At 35.1% G+C, this 20780-nt stretch overlaps 1 protein-coding gene across 1 annotated transcript; it reads left to right on the forward strand.

The window, feature by feature from the left end:
• The first annotated feature begins 9407 nt into the window (after window positions 1–9407).
• Window positions 9408–20431, forward strand: LOC120110855. Its single transcript, XM_039126729.1, has 2 exons — window positions 9408–11802; window positions 20078–20431. The coding sequence occupies exon 1, from the start codon at window positions 10128–10130 to the stop codon at window positions 11550–11552; it is 1425 nt and encodes a 474-aa protein (XP_038982657.1). The 5' UTR covers window positions 9408–10127; the 3' UTR covers window positions 11553–11802; window positions 20078–20431.
• Window positions 20432–20780: the final 349 nt, after the last annotated feature.

Here is a 20780-nt window from a genome sequence, read left to right on the forward strand (position 1 = left end):
ATGCAATCAAAGATTTTGAGTTTCAGCCTTATGATGATAATGAGGATCTACTCCCTTCTGATTGTTTAGAGATTAATGAACCGTAAAAAAAACTGAGTCCAGAGCAAAGCCAAATAATAGGTAACCGTGAGACAGATATTCTGCGTGATCGTATTGCTTCTCAACTTATAGCTCGTTGACTTCTTTTCTTTATGAAATTGTTGAGGAACTTGTTGTTTTATTTTGTATTTAAACAAACATGAATGTTGCTTCTTGTATTTGTCATCATTGTGTGAGTGTGATGCCCTCTATTCTCTCAAAAGTATAAATCAAGATCTTGTCAGAAATGAAAACCTTGGCCAAAAAAGTAAAAGAGAACTAGCTATTCATAATTTCAAAGCTCATGTCAATCACTTGATAAAGCCCACAGCTAGCCTCTCATGGCTGGACCCAAGGATAACAATGTCTATAAGGATAGTTTCACCCAATTCTACCGATCCCAGATCCAACCAACTAATATAACCCACTAAGTCCAATGTCATGCATAGATGAAACACCCCAAACCCCTCAGTAGGTCCACTCGAGTTTTTTTTTTTTTTTTTTTCTCTCTCTCTCAAAATAACCTCTCAATTCTTAAAAGTCATCAAGACACCAATCCTAAATAAACATATAATCTTTTTCCTAAAATGAGGAGTTATGGAAGCCTAGTCATATATTAGAGAAAGGTTGGAACCGAACCCAATTCTCTTATTTTAATACCAGGCCAAATTAACAAGTTAAGGAAATTTAAACTATTTGATCAATATCCAATAGCTTTAATTACTATCTTTTTTCAATAAACAATGGATTTGGTAAGTATCATAACCAATGAAAAAAAGAAAATAAATATGAAATAAACAATCTATAATTGATGCTCAAAATATGCGATATCTCTAACCTCGACTTATCTTAAGTCAAACTCAAGTTAGGTTGGCTTAGTATGAGGTTGGCTAAGTTGGTCAAATTAATCATGTTAGGTTAGGTTATATAGGTAATATAAGATTAAGGAGAGTAGTGCACTTACATGACTCCATAACTCAATAGAAATGACTGGTTGGGTTAGGTTGGGACTAAGCTTAGATTGCATATAGGCCCCGTTTGGGAGAGCTTTTGGAGGGCCAAAAAATACTTTCTAGCCCTCCAAAAGCATTTTTAGATGAAATATGGGTGTTTGGTAAAAATTTTAGAAAGTTGTTTTAGCTTTCTTAGAAAGCTAAAAACAGCTTTTTGGGAGAAGCTAAAATTTGGAGCTTTCCAGAAAAGCACTTTTAGGTTCTATTGGAAAGTTATTTTTTTGACCAAAATATCCACAATAAAATATAACAATTACACAAAATATTCCTTTATAATTCTAAAAATCTGCAGGAGGGTGCAAAATTAATTTACACTAATAATTATAATATTTTATACCTTTATTATTGTATTATACTATAAATATAATATTATATTACATTATATCATAATACATTAATATGTTATGTTAAATAATTTAATATTATGTTATATTATGAAAAATTAATTTACGCTAATAATTAAAATATTTTATACCTTTGTTATTGTATTATACTATAAATATCATATTATATTACTTTATATCATAATACATCGATATGTTATGTTAATAATTTAATATTATATCAAATTATTATACTATAGTATACAATATTATATTACTATATTATGATAATATTACATTACATCATAGTAATATCATACTATATCATATATTTATGTATTAATATATATTATATTTTATTATGCTCTGTTGTATAATACTATGCAATATCTTTTATGATCATTTTGTTATACCAAAAGTACTTTCTCGGTTTGTTTACCAAATACATGTTAAAGTGCCACAGCACTTTAGAAATGTAGTTATCAAACAGCAAAAAGCATTTTATAAAATCTTTACTTCAGAAAGCTCTACTTTCCAAAACTCGACTTCTCAAAGCTATACTACCAACAGCTCCTCCAAATGAGGCCTTAGGCTTAAACTTAACCCAAGCCAATTGGATTATATTAAGATTGTTAAGCCCAAGCCCAACTCGAATTTACAAAATATCAGCCCAACCTTACTGAACAACACCACTATCTGGCCCAATTGAATCCAACCCTTCTTTTTGTCTTCTTTCTTTCTTTTCACCCTTCACTGATATGGTCAAACTGCCACTCTCCATACTCAACCCTAGGGCCATGCAGAGACTGATGGGCCACATGATGTATTTGGGCCTTATTTTGTGCCCTTCCCCTCTCCCCTCCCCCCACCCCCCCCCCCCCCCCCCCTCCCCCCCCCCAAAAAAAAAAAAATCGAAAGGGTTTTAAAAAAAATGTAATCTCAACATTTTTTTTGTTTTTGTTGATAAAAGGTATGATCAAATGCTCTTGCCTGCGAACTCATATATGTGTACCAAAATTTTGACATAATGTCATACCAAAGGAAATTCTTTTCAATTTTGCATTATAATTAACTCAGCATCTTCTTCTTCTTCTGGTTCTTCTCACACTTCAAAGTTATTATCTTACCAGCTACCACCGGTCTCGGTACTCACCCTTAGGGCGAAGTAGTGATTGATGGACTACTTTGATATGTTTGAGTCTTGTTTTCTCCCAAAAGTCGAAAAATAATTTTAAACCCTAAATCTGAAATTTTTTTTAATAAAAGTGGGATCAAATGTTCTTGCTTAAAAACTCACATATTCCTGCTACGTATATCAAAGTCTTGACATAATTTTGTGCAAAAGTGGAAATTTTTTTCAACCATGCATTATAGTTGACTCAAAGCATCAATAAGTTCTCTGGGCATGGAGAAAGATAGATTTGCACCACTTTCTAAAGTAGATGTTGTGTGTTCAATTTTTTATTATATAGTTTCAAATTTTTTATACGCATGTTAAGAACTAAACAACTAGTTAAGCATGATTTTTTATTAAAACCAAAGTCAATGCAATCTGATAAAACTAAGCATACAAGTAGATGCAAGATGATGGATTGATAGTTCAAATCCGAGCCAAAGTGATGCTAGAATTATCTTGTTTTGTACTTTCATTGAAATATTTTTAATTAATGTTTTCACTTTACAGTGGATATAAAGAAGATATTTAAATGTCCAAATTAATCCCAAACTTAATTAGACTTTTATCATGACCATGGGTAAGAATCCTCTCTATTTGGGACCTGAAATGGCGAGGGCAAGTTCTCTCATCATGGTCATCCATGATTGGTTCAATGATCGTGATTGGAAGGCCACATACAAAACACTACCATATGAACAGAGTTGGGTCCACTCCAAATTATAGCCCTTGCACCCATCATAGATAACTGTGATAGGAGAATAGGCCCTCTCCAATTCAGAACAAATTAGAGAGGATCCTAAGTTTATAATCACTACTATGTATCTCTATATAGCTTCTGTTGCAAGTTTACTGCTTAGGACAAGTGAATTAGTATGGTTCATGATGATTCTTCAATTTTTTCTCTCTCTCTTTTTTTTAATCGGTACACAAGTTTGCCCCTCCTAAGTAGTAGTGACATATTTGATTAGAAAAATGAAGAAAGATTCAAAAGGGTAAATGTAGCTTTTTCAATTCCTTCTAGCATGCATGCATTACCTTTTGTTGGTTGTTTTTGTTTGGGTATTTCAAAATATCTCAAACTTTCCATATTTTTATGCATCTAGAACTGGCCATCGTATATATGTATTTGATGGGACTGTTACCATTGTATATCTAAATGGTCACTATCATTAGATTGGACAATCACTGCCATTAATCAAACTACCATAAAATATCTTTTATAAATACATCTTATCTTTTCTTATTTTCAAAATATACTCTCGTTCCTTTTTGGAAAGATCTTTTTATTTCTCTCTTCTCTCCTTGGCAAAGAGCCCTCTACTTCTTTTTATTTTTTCTTGCAAAAAACCACTACATCTTCAGTCTTGAGGCAGGGGACAAACAAAAGCAATTCAATTAAACTTTTGTAGTTGGGAGCATATTCTTACAAAGATGTTGGTAATTAAATTCTAAAGAGAATATGTATTTAAACCGTTCATACCGAGTCGTTCATTCTAGAAAACATAAAATTTAACTTTAAGAACAATATGGTTAGCATATCTCGATAGCTAAGTTTTTCTGCTCAATTTATTTTTGTTTATTTATTTCAAATCACTTATTTATTTATGATTATTTGTGTTTATTATAAGGTTTTGCATCCATTATCTTAAAATTTCAACACCTTTGCCTTTATAACCATCATTATTTATGCATTATTTTGCCCCCGTCACTGCTCTTTGGCTGAAAAAAAGGATAGGAGATAAAGGAGAAGCAAGAAGATGAGGTTAGTAGGTGTACGCTTCTGAGCCTCCTATTTTCCAGTAGAATTAAGAGGGATATGAGTAGGGAGCATTGCGTAGCTTTCTCCTTAAGCAGCACGTATGCAGCGGCTTTCCTTTTTTTAAATATTTTTCCAAAATCTGGGGAGTTTTTCGCTTTTTGCAACGGAGGAACAATGATAGGGGGCTTTATGCAAATAGGTCCTTGCGAATTCCGACCCGGTTCACTCCAACGGCTTCCCCCGGGCTGTTTAAAACACCCGCCAAATTTGCTGGCACGGCGGTTGACAGTTAGTCGCCAATTAGGATAATGCTGGTGCAACGGTCACTCTCGTGTTCATTGTGCGATCCGGTTTTTTACTTCTTTTTCACGGAAAGAAAAAGGATTTTTTTTTATATATAAAAAAGTGAAAAACTCTGTGGATTTAACGGGCAAGTGGATAAAACCCGCTATGGGGTCTAATAATAAAATGTTTACAAAGCTCTACAAATTGAAGGCCTGTTTAGATGCCTCATTTTTATATCAATTCATTACTTGTGAATCTGATTTTTTACAAGTTGGGTTGGGTATAACTAGTTTATGATGAGGCATCGAAATGAGCCCTAAATATGTATTTTATATAATAATTTTATGAAAAAATATTATGATATATTGTAAAACATAAAAAATCGATAATTGTAAAAAATATTAAGATAATAAAAACAATAATGCTTTTATAAAAAATTTTAACCTATACGGTGCGGGGCGTACTTAAGATGATTAATTGTTAACTTTTTGCTCTCTCTTCTTTTTCTTTTTTTTTCAATACAAAATGGTGATTCCAGAACTCAAAGTCTTCTACCATTTTACCATATTTGTTAATTAATATATAATAAAAATTATACATATATATATATATGTATATATATATATATATATATATATATATATATGTATATATGTATATATATATATTTGCTTAGCTAGCTTCTGATAGAAATTATTGAACGAAATAAATGCCTATTGTAATGGCCGTTATTAGCTATGACAATCAAAGGTAGTAGATAATAATGATAACTAATATTTTATTGTAATTTCAAATAATGGAGATTATAATGTTATAGTACTATTGCACCAACAATTGTACCTCTTGCTCAACCATTGCCCGCATCCAAAATAAAAGGCTCCTTCTTGCATTATATCATACGTAACAGGTATTTAAATTTAAATATTTCTCATGGCAACAAATAGCACTTTTCTCTTAAATAATAATATCAGAAAATAATAATTTGCTATAATTAATGCCCTCTCTCCTTTTCAGATTTTTTTTTTTTTGGTACACAAGGATGTGTTTTCCATGGTGGCCATGCACAACTAATTTAGCGCATAATTGTATCCAAAAGACACATGGAAAGACATGATGCATCTCAAAGTATTTTGAGCTTAACATTTTAACTCTATTACTAATTTTCCCTTTGCATAATATTGGAGAAAAAATGATGAGTCTAAATTTGAAATTTCCAACACTCCTATGCCACTGTTGGAGATTCATGCCTTTTTTTTTCCTTTTTATTCTTGAGAATAAATTAAACTGATGCCTCTCAAGGTTTGAGGTAACTATGAACTCTAATCCAACATTTCGAAAATATATATTCCACTAACTTTTGCTATGTGCATAATACATAACCCCCTACTATTATTTTTCTGTTAAATAAGCCAATAGATCTTGCTTACATCATCACTTTCTAGTCTATTTGAGTCTTAAAACATCTGAATCTATTTTAACCTTAGTTTTTTTTCAAGACTAACTTGGTCATTTAACCTTCTCCCAAATCAGCTAAGCTATTTTAGAACTTAAATAGGTTAGAGAGCGATGATGTCAGCAAGGTAATGCTAGCTTATTTAATAGAAAGGTAACGCTAGGAGTTATGTATTATGTATAGAGCAAAAGTTAGATAATAAAATGTATATTTCCGAAATGCCGGGTGGAAATCTGTAAATACTCCAAATCTCGAGAGGACCGGTGTAATTTATTTTTTAATATATATCAAGTTTTAAGCCAACTAATATTTTTTAAAATTTTTTAATTTAATTTAATTTAATTTAATTATCAAGTTTTAAGCCAACTGATATTTTTATATATTTTTTAAAAATAGAAGATGGCAGCGAAGCAGAAGTGTTAATGGAATTGGTGCAGTCACTAGCTATGGAGCACCGCAGGTAGCATTAAAGATATGAAATTTCCCAACCATCTTGATTTTTTTTCTCAATATTGTATAAAGAGGATGTTAGTAACAGAATGAAAAAAAATTAATCAAGGTGTTTTGCAATGTCTTCTATCTTCCTGCATCTCAAGATGTCCCTCTCATTTTTAATGTAAAATTTGAAAACTTTATCTTCCAATTTATTTAGTCTACTAGCATGACCTGCATGACACAAGATATCTTCTTTATTTAGAAAATATATCATCTTTAAAATATTATTTTTTATTAATTGCATAGTTATTTAAAATATAATATAATTTTATAAATATACTGAACATTCATTTTATTAATAAATACTTTCATTAGAGTTTAAATAAATAGGAATAGAACTGTATTTTACTAATATAAAAAGAATGATTAATATCATTAGACTTGAACAAAAGAATGATTAATGAAAATAATTATTAGCATAATTTTAGAGATGACGCAACAACTTGCATCATCCATAATATTTTTCTTTATTAGTGTGATTCTGTATGAACCTATATTATTTTTTTATTAGCATGATTTTGTTAGATTGTTAATGTGATCCTACACATCAGCCTATTTCTTTTTTTTGTATGGAGTCTGTACACAAATATATATATATATATATATATATATATATAACTTTCGATATATACCGAATATGGTGAAACAGAAAAATAAAATTATTTTTTTTCTCTTTTTTTGCAAATATTTTAATAATAATGAATTAATATTTTACTATTTTTACTCTAATATCATCCCGGCAGTGGCATGGAATATTTATCATGAATTCTAGTGACTTTTATTTAAAATTTGTTGTTGAGATGATTGCCAACCCAATTTCGTCCGGTAGCAGCCGGACGGATGGAAAATCCTTAAATCCATCATGATAGGGCCCAAATTGATTGGATCTACATGAAGCTTGTACTCAAATTTTCAGGCTTGGTCACGCCAACACCCGATCCAACCACCTGCATGGACCCACAGTCCTCGAGTCTAATAATTAGCTAACCCATTTGCATCTCTAGCCACCTGTATGGATCAGGGTCAGGTCTCCATCACGGAGTTACATAATACACCGTCGCTGTTGACACAGCAACTTCAAGGATTTGTTTGCTTTGCGGGAAGGGATAAAAAAAATATATAGTTAATAAAAAAATTTTAGAGAAATATCTTATATTTGATTAAAATTTAAAAAAAATAAGATGAAAAATAGTTTTTTAACGGAAAATTTATATATTTTATGGAAAAGAAATATCTATATGGGATATAGAAAAATCACATTTCTATAGGCTGGGAGTTAGGCTTTTTTTCTCCAAAAATGCTCTTAAGCTTTGAAATAAAATGAAATAAGGTTTTATTTTTTTATTAAGAGCATGATAGATATTTTACATATTTTTTTTAGAAAAAATAAATACTCAACTAAATATAATGTGCTCTGAAATATACTATTTTTTCATTATCAACTAAATATGTAAAAATTATTTTTCAAGCATCAGGCATTAGTTTTATAGAAAAATATGTTAGTGAGTAAATAACAAAAATTATTTTATGCTACGGAAATATACATACTCATTAGTAAAATCATTCAAGTACATAACAAAATGCGTCTATATACTGGCCTCCCAACATATCACGTGGATGATGGCCTTTTCTCATTAAGAATTAAAGTAAATCCACACTTGAGTTTTGGCTAATTAATTTTTTAAGCATAAACTACTAATACTAAACCACTCTCACCATTTAGATCTTAAATGACTCATCTTAATGTAAGAAAGATGATGTTTACCACAAACCAATATTAATAATTTTTAATAAAAAATCTGCACCACATGAGCGATACGCTACACTAATACCGTTTCGACATATAGTCAAGCATGCCACATCATCAAAACTTAAACGAGAAGAAAAATGAGAGCACTTAATTTTGTTACTCTTGATCATAGTGAGAAAATCTCAATCTATTCTCTGTTGCCCCAGTTCCACTTTTTCCACCACCACCTCTCTAATAACCTCAAAATCACCATCCTCAAGGCCACCTCCCACAACGAGATCATACTCCTCACCAAATCCTCTCCTATGGTCGAGCTCTCTTCCAAAACCCTAGCTTGCATCCTCTCGAGGCCTATCGTTGGCCGTTTCCATCTCTATATCCTCCGCTCTATGCTTGCTCTGATTGTAAGATTCATCTAGGCTCTAGCCACATATACAAGATTTAAGATTTCTCTCCACCACCATTTTTGTACCATAAAATTGAGGGGGACTAGCAATTGAGTCGTCCCATTTTCGGATGCGTCAATTTAGGCAAAAAAATTAAAAAAATCGAGCAAAATCAGAAAATCCAACACTCTTCTTCATTTGTTTGATTTTCTGATTTCGCTCCATTATTTTATTTTATTTATTAAATTGATATAATCAAAAATTGGATGAAACGAATGCTGGCACCTTAAATTATACGGGTTTTTTATTTTTGAAGGAAGGGCCGCAGGCGCCCCTCGACCGTTTCGGAAGTCGATTAGCGGCTTCCTAGAAGATTCTGCGCTTACGCCACGTGTCCGAGGTTGAGCTCCGCTTGGCCTACTACGTAAACTACCCCTGTACGCCGAGCTGCCACGAACCGACTAAATGACATGTCTACCTCTGATCCTCCACCCTTTAAACGTTCCAAGGATGCCGATCATTTGATCGGACGGTGATGATTAAATATGTTACAGGCCGAAGACAGGGTATTATATTCGATTCGGTATCTGCCGAGGGCACGGACGCAATAGTCTTTCTACTGTTTTGCTAAACTATCGGGGTAATTTGGTAACTGAGTCACTCCTCGACGATTCGCCGAAGACTTAAATGAGGGTTTATGCAGCGATGGGAACCGCAGGGACCCTTCGTCTTGGATGCGGATTTCTTCTTCTAGGGTTTCGACCAAATGCATGGGGAAGCTGCGATCTATTGTTTAGGGCCTCGATTTCTGGAGCAATTTCCATCGTATTTGGTGATTGTTCGTTGCTTCCAGTTGTCGAATAGGGGAGAAGTCTCTGCTTGAGCTCTCATTCTTGTTGGGTTTCTTCCATTTCCGCTGTTTCTTGAATGTCTCTGCGAAATCCCTGGAATCTTGGGCTGTTTTTTGGTATTGATCTTCTTGGGGTTCTATGTTCCTTTAAAGGGCAGGCCGTTAGAAGCTTTTTTTGACGGTTACTTTATTTCCCTCTGGGATCTTGGGTTTCTCGGTTATGTTTCCTTTTGGGGGTTGTCTCATCTTTAAAATGCAGTAAATTTGGGGATCTTAAGGTGAACAATTGCTGAATTTTCGCCAGCTTTCAGTGTTCTTAGATTTATAGGTTTCTTGCCTTCTGATATTTAGTGTAATAGAAGCATAGCTTTCTGTGCTATTTGGTTGTTTTTCTGCTTCAATGCTTCAATTTTTACCTCCCTTAAGCTCTGCCTCGCAATTAGGTTTCTCCTCCATCTCTGAGCCGATTGCAGTGATTTGGGGGGGTTTTGGTGATGATTATTCTTCAGATATTTGATTCTTAATGATTTGATTAGGTTTTTGCCCTTTTTTGTTAAGATGAACCCAGAAAATGGAAGCTTTGCTAGGTGTGTAAGGCACCCGTCTCAGTTCTTCACTGGTTTCTGTTCACTTTGCTTGGTTGAAAGGTTATCAAGTGTTGGCTCTGCGGAACAGAGCTTGAAACCCTCAGATGGTTCCCAGTGTGAAATTGTTGAGGTCTCCATTGCTGTTCCTGGTGCTGATAAGGAGCCTAATGAGGTCAGAGTAAGGAAGACTCTCCTATCTTTATTTCAGTTGGATGATGCTGACAGTGTTGCTAGCAAGGAAAATCCATCAAAAGACCAGCTTGTGACAGAGAATTCAGCTGCTGGAAGTCTCGGGTCTTCGAAACATGGGTATGAATGCAAAACTGGTGTTTCCGATGACGTGAATAGTTCTAAGGATGTTCAGGTTGAGGTGAACCCTAGGATTTCAGAGAACAATTCTGATGCTGCCGGCAATCTTAGGGATAATGCTGGATTTGACAGGAGGGTCAAGTCCTTAGAAGATGGGAAGTTGAAAGGCAAAGGCGTGCCACTTTGGTTGAGTTTAATGCTGCCAAATAAGGGATTGAGATGGAGGAAGAGTAGCACATTCAAGAAGAACCAGCTGAATGACAGGAGCTTGAGTGATGGAGATGGGGATAAACAGCTGGATAGCAAGACTGACTTCCGGCATTCTTGTGACTGGAGGATGTCTCATGATTCCAGCAAGACCTCGCACTGGGAATTACCTAGACATTCATGGGATGGTTCAATGGTGAGCAAGGCACTAGCATGCTCATTCGCCTGCCTTGAAGAACGTGGAGGAGGTTGCAATAGGACAAAGAGAAGTTTACCTGAAGAAGATATCAGTTCAGACCATAAGCCAACTGCTGATAATTGTGTTATTAGCAAAACTGCTGATAGACCATTATCATCACAAAGTAGTTTGGGAAGCTTTTTCAAAGAACGGAGTTGCAAAGAATCTAATTCAGAAATCAAATTTTTGGATGTCAGCAGAAAAAAATCACACAGGTGGAGTAGAGTGTGGGATCGCAGTATGACAAGCCCTTTCAGGGATTTTGTAAAGAAACGCGAACATGTGTTGGAGAGGTCTCTGTCTGAGTCTTGGCAAGCCCGGAAGGACAAGACTATAGAAACTGCGGGATCTGTTGGTGGAGTACATTATAATGGGAATGGCCTCAATTCTGTTGGAACAAGCCAGAGCATAAACAGAATTATAAATGCTGCTAATGGTGATCTTCATAATTCTAGACCTGATTGGCAAAAGAAGAGGGCATATGAGCTTGGTCGAAGCCGGAGTGTCCATTACTCTTCCCCTGGGAACTTAGATAATGGACTTCTTCGCTTTTATTTGACTCCTTTAAGAAGCAGCAGAACTACAAGCAAGAGTAGGGCGAAAAATTCACATTCATTTGCCAGAGGCATATTTGGGTTTTAATGAAAGCAACAGCATTGTACTCAAAAGGATGCTACAAAAATGCCTTCAAAGCAGAGTTCCCCTTACGGCTTTACCCTCCTGCTTCTTTCTCCTTATCTCTGCGTTTCTTGAGGAGTGGTCCTACTACATGATGCAGTCCAAGTCCATTGCTCGCTGCGGAAAAGCATTTTGCGATTCTGAGTGCTCTTTATGACTCGGAAGATGAAAAAAGATGTGCCAGAATCTGCCTAGCTTGGTTGCAGTATTTTGTGTAAGTACAACTATGCTGTTTTTCTTTTCTTTTATTTCATCAGATGTTAGCTAATGTACAGCATGCAGGTCTATATTGTGAACATTAGTGTAATCTATATTTGTTTCCTTGACAGATAATAATGAAATATTGCCATCAATCTAACTCTGTTGTTGGTAAATGTATCATAATTAGCTCCCTTAAAGGTGAATGGAGCTGATCTACTTGAATGTGTGTTTGAAAGTTATTGGTGAATATCAGTTTTTTAATTTTGATAAACATACTTCATTTTTTTTGCCATATAAGTTTAGATCAATCGCTTCTGATCCAACTTAGTGTTATGGAATATTGAAATAAGTTAGTTTGTGAAAAATAGCAGTATGTTTTACTAGAAGACATCCAGGAATCATGCAGATATTTCGTTGGACCAGCAACTTAGGAATTGTGCAATCATGATGACTAATAATTTTTTCTATACATTGTTGAGTCATCATTCTCTTACATAACACACAGAGCTTGTGCTTGTTTGGATTAATCATACTCTTGATTCTTTTGCTCTCGAACGCTAGGCTTCTTTCTATTGCTCTGTATCCTGTCCATGGATAAAAACAGACAAAGTGTTAAAGAGTACATATATGGTATGTTGTGAGACAATGATAACTTTGCAAGTTGAGGGAGCAGGATGAATTAAATTGGGAACATATTTTGAGGATGAAGACAGATATTCAAGCAATCTGATTTGACAGGAAGTTAATTCACAAACCAGACTTTTGATTGTGTGTAAAAACAGCAATATATTTCCATTTTTTGGTTGATGCATAATTATTATTCATATTTGTTCAAAGTTGACTTGTGGCTAGAATGTGTTATGTCCTCGAATGAAATAGCTTAAGGTCTTGAATGTGGATTCTGAACTTTTTCAAATTATAGATTTGGAGAAAGTTCATGAATTATGCTTAGCATGGTTAGTTTATATTGGACCTAGAATATGTCGTTGGATCTTATTTTGAAGTAAGTTTTTGTGATATTGGTTATGCAAAATCCTTTTTCTTTTCTCATGGCTTCTATTTTGCCTATATTCCATTGTTGATATCATCGTTATAGTCCTACCAATGATTGTCTCAATGATAGTGAGTAAAAGAGAAATCTAATCAAAGCTGAAACAAGAACATTAACATATTGCTCAGTGATAATTCCATATGGAAGAAAAAGAGAATGAAAAACTAAACCAACCTTTACATTTAGATTTCTTCATTTGCATAGATTGTGCCTACTTATAGAAGTGACTGCGGCAAAAATAATTATAGGTGTAATTTTTTTGTTCAAAATGGAACCTAGTCTAAGAGGATGAATTGTTGTATAAGAAAATCCATTTCCTATTGCTTATCTTGTCTGTTTAAGAGATGCGTTTGGTCCAACATTTTTTTGTTCATTAGATGTTCTGACATATTTTAATTTCACCTAAGCGCATTTCAGGGTAAGCAAAATGTGACTGGATAAGTTCTACCGCTTGCTATTTTCTAACCCTTTGTTGTTGAATGTGGATTCTGAACTTTTTCAAATTATAGATTTGGAGAAAGCTCATGAATTATGCTTAGCATGGTTAGTTTATATTGGACCTAGAATATGTCGATGGATCTTATTTTGAAGTAAGTTTTTGTGATATTGGTTATGCAAAATCCTTTTTCTTTTCTCATGGCTTCTATTTTGCCTATATTCCATTGTTGATATCATCGTTATAGTCCTACCAATGATTGTCTCAATGATAGTGAGTAAAAGAGAAATCTAATCAAAGCTGAAACAAGAACATTAACATATTGCTCAGTGATAATGCCATATGGAAGAAAAAGAGAATGAAAAACTAAACCAACCTTTACAATTAGATTTCTTCATTTGCATAGATTGTGCCTACTTATAGAAGTGACTGCGGAAAAAATAATTATAGGTGTAATTTTTTTGTTCAAAATGGAACCTAGTCTAAGAGGATGAATTGTTGTATAAGAAAATCCATTTCCTATTGCTTATCTTGTCTGTTTAAGAGATGCGTTTGGTCCAACATTTTTTTGTTCATTAGATGTTCTGACATATTTTAATTTCACCTAAGCGCATTTCAGGGTAAGCAAAATGTGACTGGATAAGTTCTACCGCTTGCTATTTTCTAACCCTTTGTTGTTTAGTTCAAAATTTTGGAGAATTTGAAGGTGCCATCTTAAAGGATGAGTGAAAGCATTTGGCATGGTTTGAATATTCAATACTAAATGTTGCAAACAAATTGATAACGCAACAAAATCTTTTTAATGCTAGGTTTGAAAGATCAAATAGCATGCTTATGTTTTGGGTTGAAAACACTATATGGTGACCAACTCATTTCCTGTGGATTAACTAGATTTATTTGTAGTTATAATGGACATCATCTTGTGAAATTCAGACATGTTAAATGAACCATATAATACAAGCTCTCTACATACACATGCTGTTGTTGATAAACATATCTCATAAAACACACCAAACTATATTAAAAACTAAGAACAGTGATTATTCATCGATTATGGAAAAATTTAATCTTATAAAAGATGTGTTACCAAAAAGCATGGGTGAAAGAAATATCATTATGCAACATTGCACATCATATGATAAGGATTGAAACTTTGAATGAAGCAGTACCAATATTATGCACACATAAGCACATGGATGTGTTTGTGTTGAAGTCTTACTCGCCAAGATATTAATGTGTGTACCCTGTCATAATGTCAAGAACAAAGCACATCATATAATATACTTGGTATAATATTGGAGGAAAGGAGAAGACAAAAGGAAAATACTTTGAATAGACATATTGGCTCAACTACAACTTTGAAAAATAATGAAAATTTTGAGTTACCAACTAACCAAAAGGAAACATGCGGGATTTCAATAATCACGAGATAAATTTGCAAAATTTGAGTTCTGCGGGCATAAAGAAATCTCTTCTTGTGCTAACGGTCCTTAAGTTAGACTTGACATCCTACCGAAGCCTACATGAGAAAATTAGATTAGGGTTGAAATTTAGTGACCCATTAGGTTTTGGATCAACTCAAATCTAGTTTGATTTGAGTTGGTTAATTTTAGATAAGTGTCCAAGATTGCTTGGGTTGGGGGGAAGAGGAGAGATGTCTCTCCATGCCTCTTTGTCAAAAACATCTACTTGATAAACCGCCATCTTTGGCCTTCTCCTTGTTCCCCATACGATGCATGTAAGAGAGCCCTTTTCTCGTATAAGACCAGAGTAGCACATTGAAAGAAAACTAGAAGTGGTAGCGAATCAAACTAGATGCAAATCCAACTAGAAGCTAAAATTGAATTCAAAAATCAACTAAAAGCTAGAACTTCTCTTCCTGCAGAAGTTTTGGCATCCCACCTCTAGTCTTCATAGGGCCTTGGTTGAAGAATTCTGGCTTCCCAGTATCTTCTTTTTGAACCATAGCGCACCATTGGCCTTGAACAACATCACACCACAAGAAATTGAGAAAACTCTCAAGGAAATGGCTTTATTAACTTCAATGATGAAAAAGAAAAACATAAATGTCCTATTTGTAGTATTCTAGGTCTCATACATTGAAGGAAATTCGTGGGGGTTCTCTAGTACTTGAGACTAAAACTCAATTAGCTAAGTTTCAACACAACTAGAACAAGAAATCTCTCCTCAAGAGCATTCTAGAAGCAAATTCCTTCCAAAGGTGACAATCACATTGTCGGATGCCTTCGGATGATAGTTATGATGCCATGGGATCATCCTAGATCCAATTTGTGTTGGATATGGACTAATTGTGAACCGATGATGAGGTAGTTCACCATCAGATGGTTCTGACAGTCCGTCAGATGTATTGATGCTATGGTTCCAGCAATTTTGGTATCCTTCTAATGCCATGCTTTTGGCCATAGTTTCAGGAGCCTAATTGCACCGACACCACTTTAATAATTTGACCATATCCTTCATCTGAGCTTTGCTTGAGGCGATTCAAGTGCCATTTAAAAGGTAGTTTGATGCCAGATGTCATAGAAGTGGTTTCACTTAAGAATTCAAACTATGCTAACTGCAGCGATGTTGTTTTTGGGTCTAATGTGCAGTGGTCTATTCCATTAGCTGCATGTTGTGCCAATTTGTTCAAAATTCTGCGTCCATTGGATACACTTGTAAGTCAAGTGCTACCTTGTACCCTTTTGTAAAGTCATGCTGAACATTGTGGGGCCATCTGGAGTGTCTCACATTGGTGTCTTCTCATGGAGATTTACCTTGTGTTTGTGTTGGAGAATTGTTACTTTGGGGGATTTTGTGCAAGATTGACTCGCAGTTGTTTTTAGGTGCATCTTCAACCTGAGTCATCATAATCCTAATGCACCCACATTCTCTCTTTATCCATTGCATGTGATTGCATTCGTAGTCTTTGCTTCCTTTGACATTTAACATTGCTCCTTCTACCTTGATTTGATAATGACCGGTGAACTTTGATGGTTGTTTGAACCTTTGATGGCAGAGCAAGGAGGGGGAAGGCAATAAGGTGGAGGGAGAGGGAAGAGTTGTGGGTAGGGCCATGAAAGGGACTAGTGTTCTAGGAGATATGAAGAGAATAGAGGTGGATAGATGGGTGGTTTGATGCAATGTTTTGAAAACTGAACCAGCAGGCGACTTGGTGCCCTAGCCGGTTCACCGGTCAAACTGGTTTGACCGGTTGGTTCGGCCAACGACACCAGCATGCATACGCTGACGTCATAAATATATTTTTTATTTTCAAAAATTATGAAAAAAAATCAAAAAATAAGAAAAAATCTAAAAAATAGACAAAATTATCCAAAAAATATTTCATCTACACGGCGATGATCTCTTCAAAGATAATTTCATCTACCTGGCCAGCAGCCAAGAGTATATCCAAAAAGGATCGAAGCTTCTCCACCTAGCGATGTCCTCTTCGAGGTCTTAACACATCTTCATCTCCTCGAGTTCTAAGAAGCCTTTGGAAATCTCCAAATTCGTCCATTACAACTCTGACTACTCTCTCATTAGGAGAAACAAGATGCCATGGTGCTCTCTCGATCTCAACAAGTACAAGGTCTGCAAGATCAAGCTCACCATCGAGATTGCCCACAAGGCTGCTGATGCGGCCACCCAAACTGACAAGAAGAGGCAGTGGCGGTGCACAGTCATCGATCGGGATAACAACCGGACTGAGGAGTAAAACCTAATGATGGAGCTCGAGAGGCCAGAGATTTAAGGAGGGACGGTAGGGCAGAGCAATGGGGATTTAGATGAGGAGAGAAGGATAGGAACTAAGGGTTTTAATGGAGATGAGAATGGTCTTCAATGACATCCAGAGATGGACCAAACAACGTTGAAATAAAAAAGGCAACTCAGATCGGACCGGCCTGTTCAAACCGGTCCATTCGGTTCTACCAGTTTTTGCTGGTTTTTATCCACTCTCAAATTTCTAAACAACTCGGATTGGAGACCTATCTGGTCCTTGGTTGAATCAGTCGAACCTGCTGGTCTAGTTCGAGTTTCAAAACATTGGTATGATGTAGGGTGAGGAATGAGAGGGGTGGGAGGTTTGGTGAGGGTTTTGTTTTCAATATTAGGTGAATTTTTATTTCTTTTTTAAATATTTCTGCTTTTTTTGAGTTTTGAATGTGCTATATGGATTGATCTGGAGTCAATCCGAATTTATATAGGTTTAGTATGAGTTTGCATGTTCTTGATTTGATTATATTAAATTTAGGTTCTTTTTAAATGGTTCTTAACCTTGCCTGAACCTAATTCAACCCATCTATGTTGCTGGTGCTGATTTTTTCTACCTTCAACCACTTGGGGAAAAAATAGAGCATAGAGCTTTGAATATGCGTATGCAAAACAATTTCAAGAGAATGTTATGGCAAAATCCCAGCGTCGTGCAATAATTCATGTTCTTTTTCACTCAGTCTATGCTCCACTCCTCCTAAGCTCAAACTGCACCATGGTCTTGATGAAGCATGCACTATCGAACAAATATAACGCACCTAGGGATATTTTGTACTTGATGCATATATAAGAAACTGTCAATAAACTTGATTTTTTTTGTTCTTAAGCATCTCAAATATTGTAAACATGGTCAATAATATGGATCTTTTGTTAAAAGGTCCTAAGAGGTCCATCATTGATTTTGCATCAGTAAGATTAAGGGTTCAATCCTATCATGAAATACCAGCTCAGCTCCCCCCTTCTGCCAGCAGAAAAAAAAGGGGGTGGGGGAGGGGGAGAGAGAGGGATAGAGAGGACTAATATTAAAACACATTTTTAATTGTTCAATCATTTAATAGTCTGTTTAAACAAGTATGATCATGTTAAACATTGCCAAGCTGCATTGACAGCTAAGATGGTGCTGTCCCAATTTAATCACAATGAATTGTTACCCAACATGTTGTGTTCTTCTCACCCTAGCTATGACATTTGGTCAATTAGCTACTCCCTTCCTTCAAAAATTTCTACATCGACTACCATTTAAGTATATCCTTTCCATTCTTTGTGCCCATTCTACCTCCTTTTTCCTACTTATGAGACAATATGGATTATGATCAATCTCAATTCATGATCAAGTTTTGGTAGTACACTAAGAGAGTGCTTCTGACTTGCAGAAATTACCTACAACACGACTTCTAATAATGAGAAAAATGAATGATGCATCATTAAATCTTACTCAAAAGAAGATTTGTGTGCAATTTGTCAGAAAAGGTGCTATCGAAGGACTTTCTTGAGATGCCTAGTGCATTTACAGTACCTTCATCTGAAAACGAGCTCAGTACGAGCTGGTTTTATTTATACATTTGGCCTAGCAAATGTCCATCAAATGGTTGTGAGTGAATGATATGAAATCTGCTGTTTGGCTTTGGGATTGAAATAGATCAGAAACCAGGGTTACTATAGACTGTAAATCTATATATTTTCGTCCCGTCCCCTTGTCTATAGAATACCTTTCTAAAGCTACACTGCTGGGGAGAAGTGATGGACAAGTCAAACTCCTCAAGGAAAATGCTTGTTCAATGGGACCTGGTCATTGTGGACAAGGAAATGCTTTTAGAGGGTGCTGAGGAAAGGCTCTTCCCACACAATCTTTATAATATGAAAGTATTCTTAAATTGGATTATTTTTCTAGATCCATTGGCAGTGTTTCCAAGATTACATTAGATGGGTACAGTAACTGAATGGGATTTATTCAATATATGTTTTAGCTAGTCAAAACATATTGCAGTATACCAGATTAGATCTATTAGGACGGTTTCTAAGATGATTACCTAGGTTAGTCCCCAAAACTCAAGGAAGCTAAAAAAATTGCTGTTTTTTCCTCCTTTCTCATCCTTTAAATTTGTGGCACAGTGCATATTGTACCAGTGCAGCTTTTCGTTTATGCTTTACATCATCATTTTGCACTTTATGCCATCTTTAAACTAATCACAGGAGGTGAGTGTCAGTCATGTTTGTAACATTAGCAAGGCTTTGGAGTCTTCAAGACTTTTGTATCTTTATGATCTTTTGAATTATCTCTCGATTTTTTTTACTTAAATCCTCTCCATGGCTTTCAACATGTCATGGCTTTGGGAATGTGATTATCTAGGGGATTGGATCCTCTCAGATATAGCAGGAAAAAGGGATTATTCTTGACATTTGAGGACTTCAAAGAAGGGACCAGAAGGGGGAAGAGGAAAAACATGACAGTGCCAAGATACCCGAATTAGAAAATAAAAGAAACATAAATTAACCTCAATAAGAATAGGGTTAATTTGAAGGGTCATTTAGGTCTCTGGGGCCTCTAATTAATGCCTATTCCAAGTCAAGTTTGGTAAAGCTAATGGGTGCTGATGGAAAGGCTGTTGTCTGAAACTCAAACTGAGTCAGTTCTAAGCACATGTTTACATGAGATGCAAAAAAATTTCAGGGATGTGTGCAGCAACTCTTTTTTTCAGTCATCCCTTAAAACGCATTATTGGTGTGACAGCCTCCCAATAAACTGTTATTCTCCATCAGTGGACTGTTATTTAGCAATCTGTTGAGCAGTAAAAGGGTGAACCACTGTTACAATATTTTCATTATTTTATCGCTAATGTTATGATGATCATCATTACGGAGAAAAAGGACAAATCAACAAAAATGAAGGTGTTTTTTGACTACTTCCCTCTGCATTGGATAAAATATTATTCTTCTAATTAAGATCAATTTATGCTCTTTTATGTGTGAGAATACTGGCATGAGTTGTATGTATGGCACTAATCTTTTTATTATTTCTTTATGCAGTCGAATGGGAACCTGTAGGTATTTCCTGATACCAGAAATTATGTTATAAGTAGGGATGGCTCGGCCGATATAAGGGCAGGACTTCAACCAAGATGAGTATATTTCAAATCAGTAGCTGCACACCGGGGGTCCAAACCATCTTGATTACAGAGGCATTAACATTTGTAGATGCGCAATAACGTTCCTTCTTTATGATGGGATCTACTAAGCACTGGCATTGCCCTGGGGTCTGTGACTGTCAACGTAGTCCTAAAGTCTCAAATTCACCAACCTCTTCCCATCCCTCCCTTCCTCATGGACCCATTGCGTAAAAGTTTCCAATTCATAATAAAATTTGACACCAACTTATTATTCTAACAGTGTAAAAGTAGGTCTTCTAATTCACCTTTTAATTGTCCTTTGCGCCCAATAAGCCAAAAAGATAACCGGTTAAATGGAATAATTTATACTGTTCCTTGGATTTCTGTCCTTGCTCGACTATGGGTTTTACCCAATCCATTCAGACGGTGGGGATGGATCTTTATTTGTAAATCTGCCGTGGATCCAAAATGAATGCAGGTAATGATAATGCATCGTCTGAACTTGATCTAATTATATATAAGCTTTGATAATTGTAATGACTATAATAATGACTATAATTAATCATGTAAAAGATTACAAGATATATATTTAGTTATTCATTTTCTAGTTAATTGTTTTTCTT

This window comes from Phoenix dactylifera, chromosome 5, assembly GCF_009389715.1.
Source record: "Phoenix dactylifera cultivar Barhee BC4 chromosome 5, palm_55x_up_171113_PBpolish2nd_filt_p, whole genome shotgun sequence".
NCBI classification, from domain to species: domain Eukaryota; kingdom Viridiplantae; phylum Streptophyta; class Magnoliopsida; order Arecales; family Arecaceae; genus Phoenix; species Phoenix dactylifera.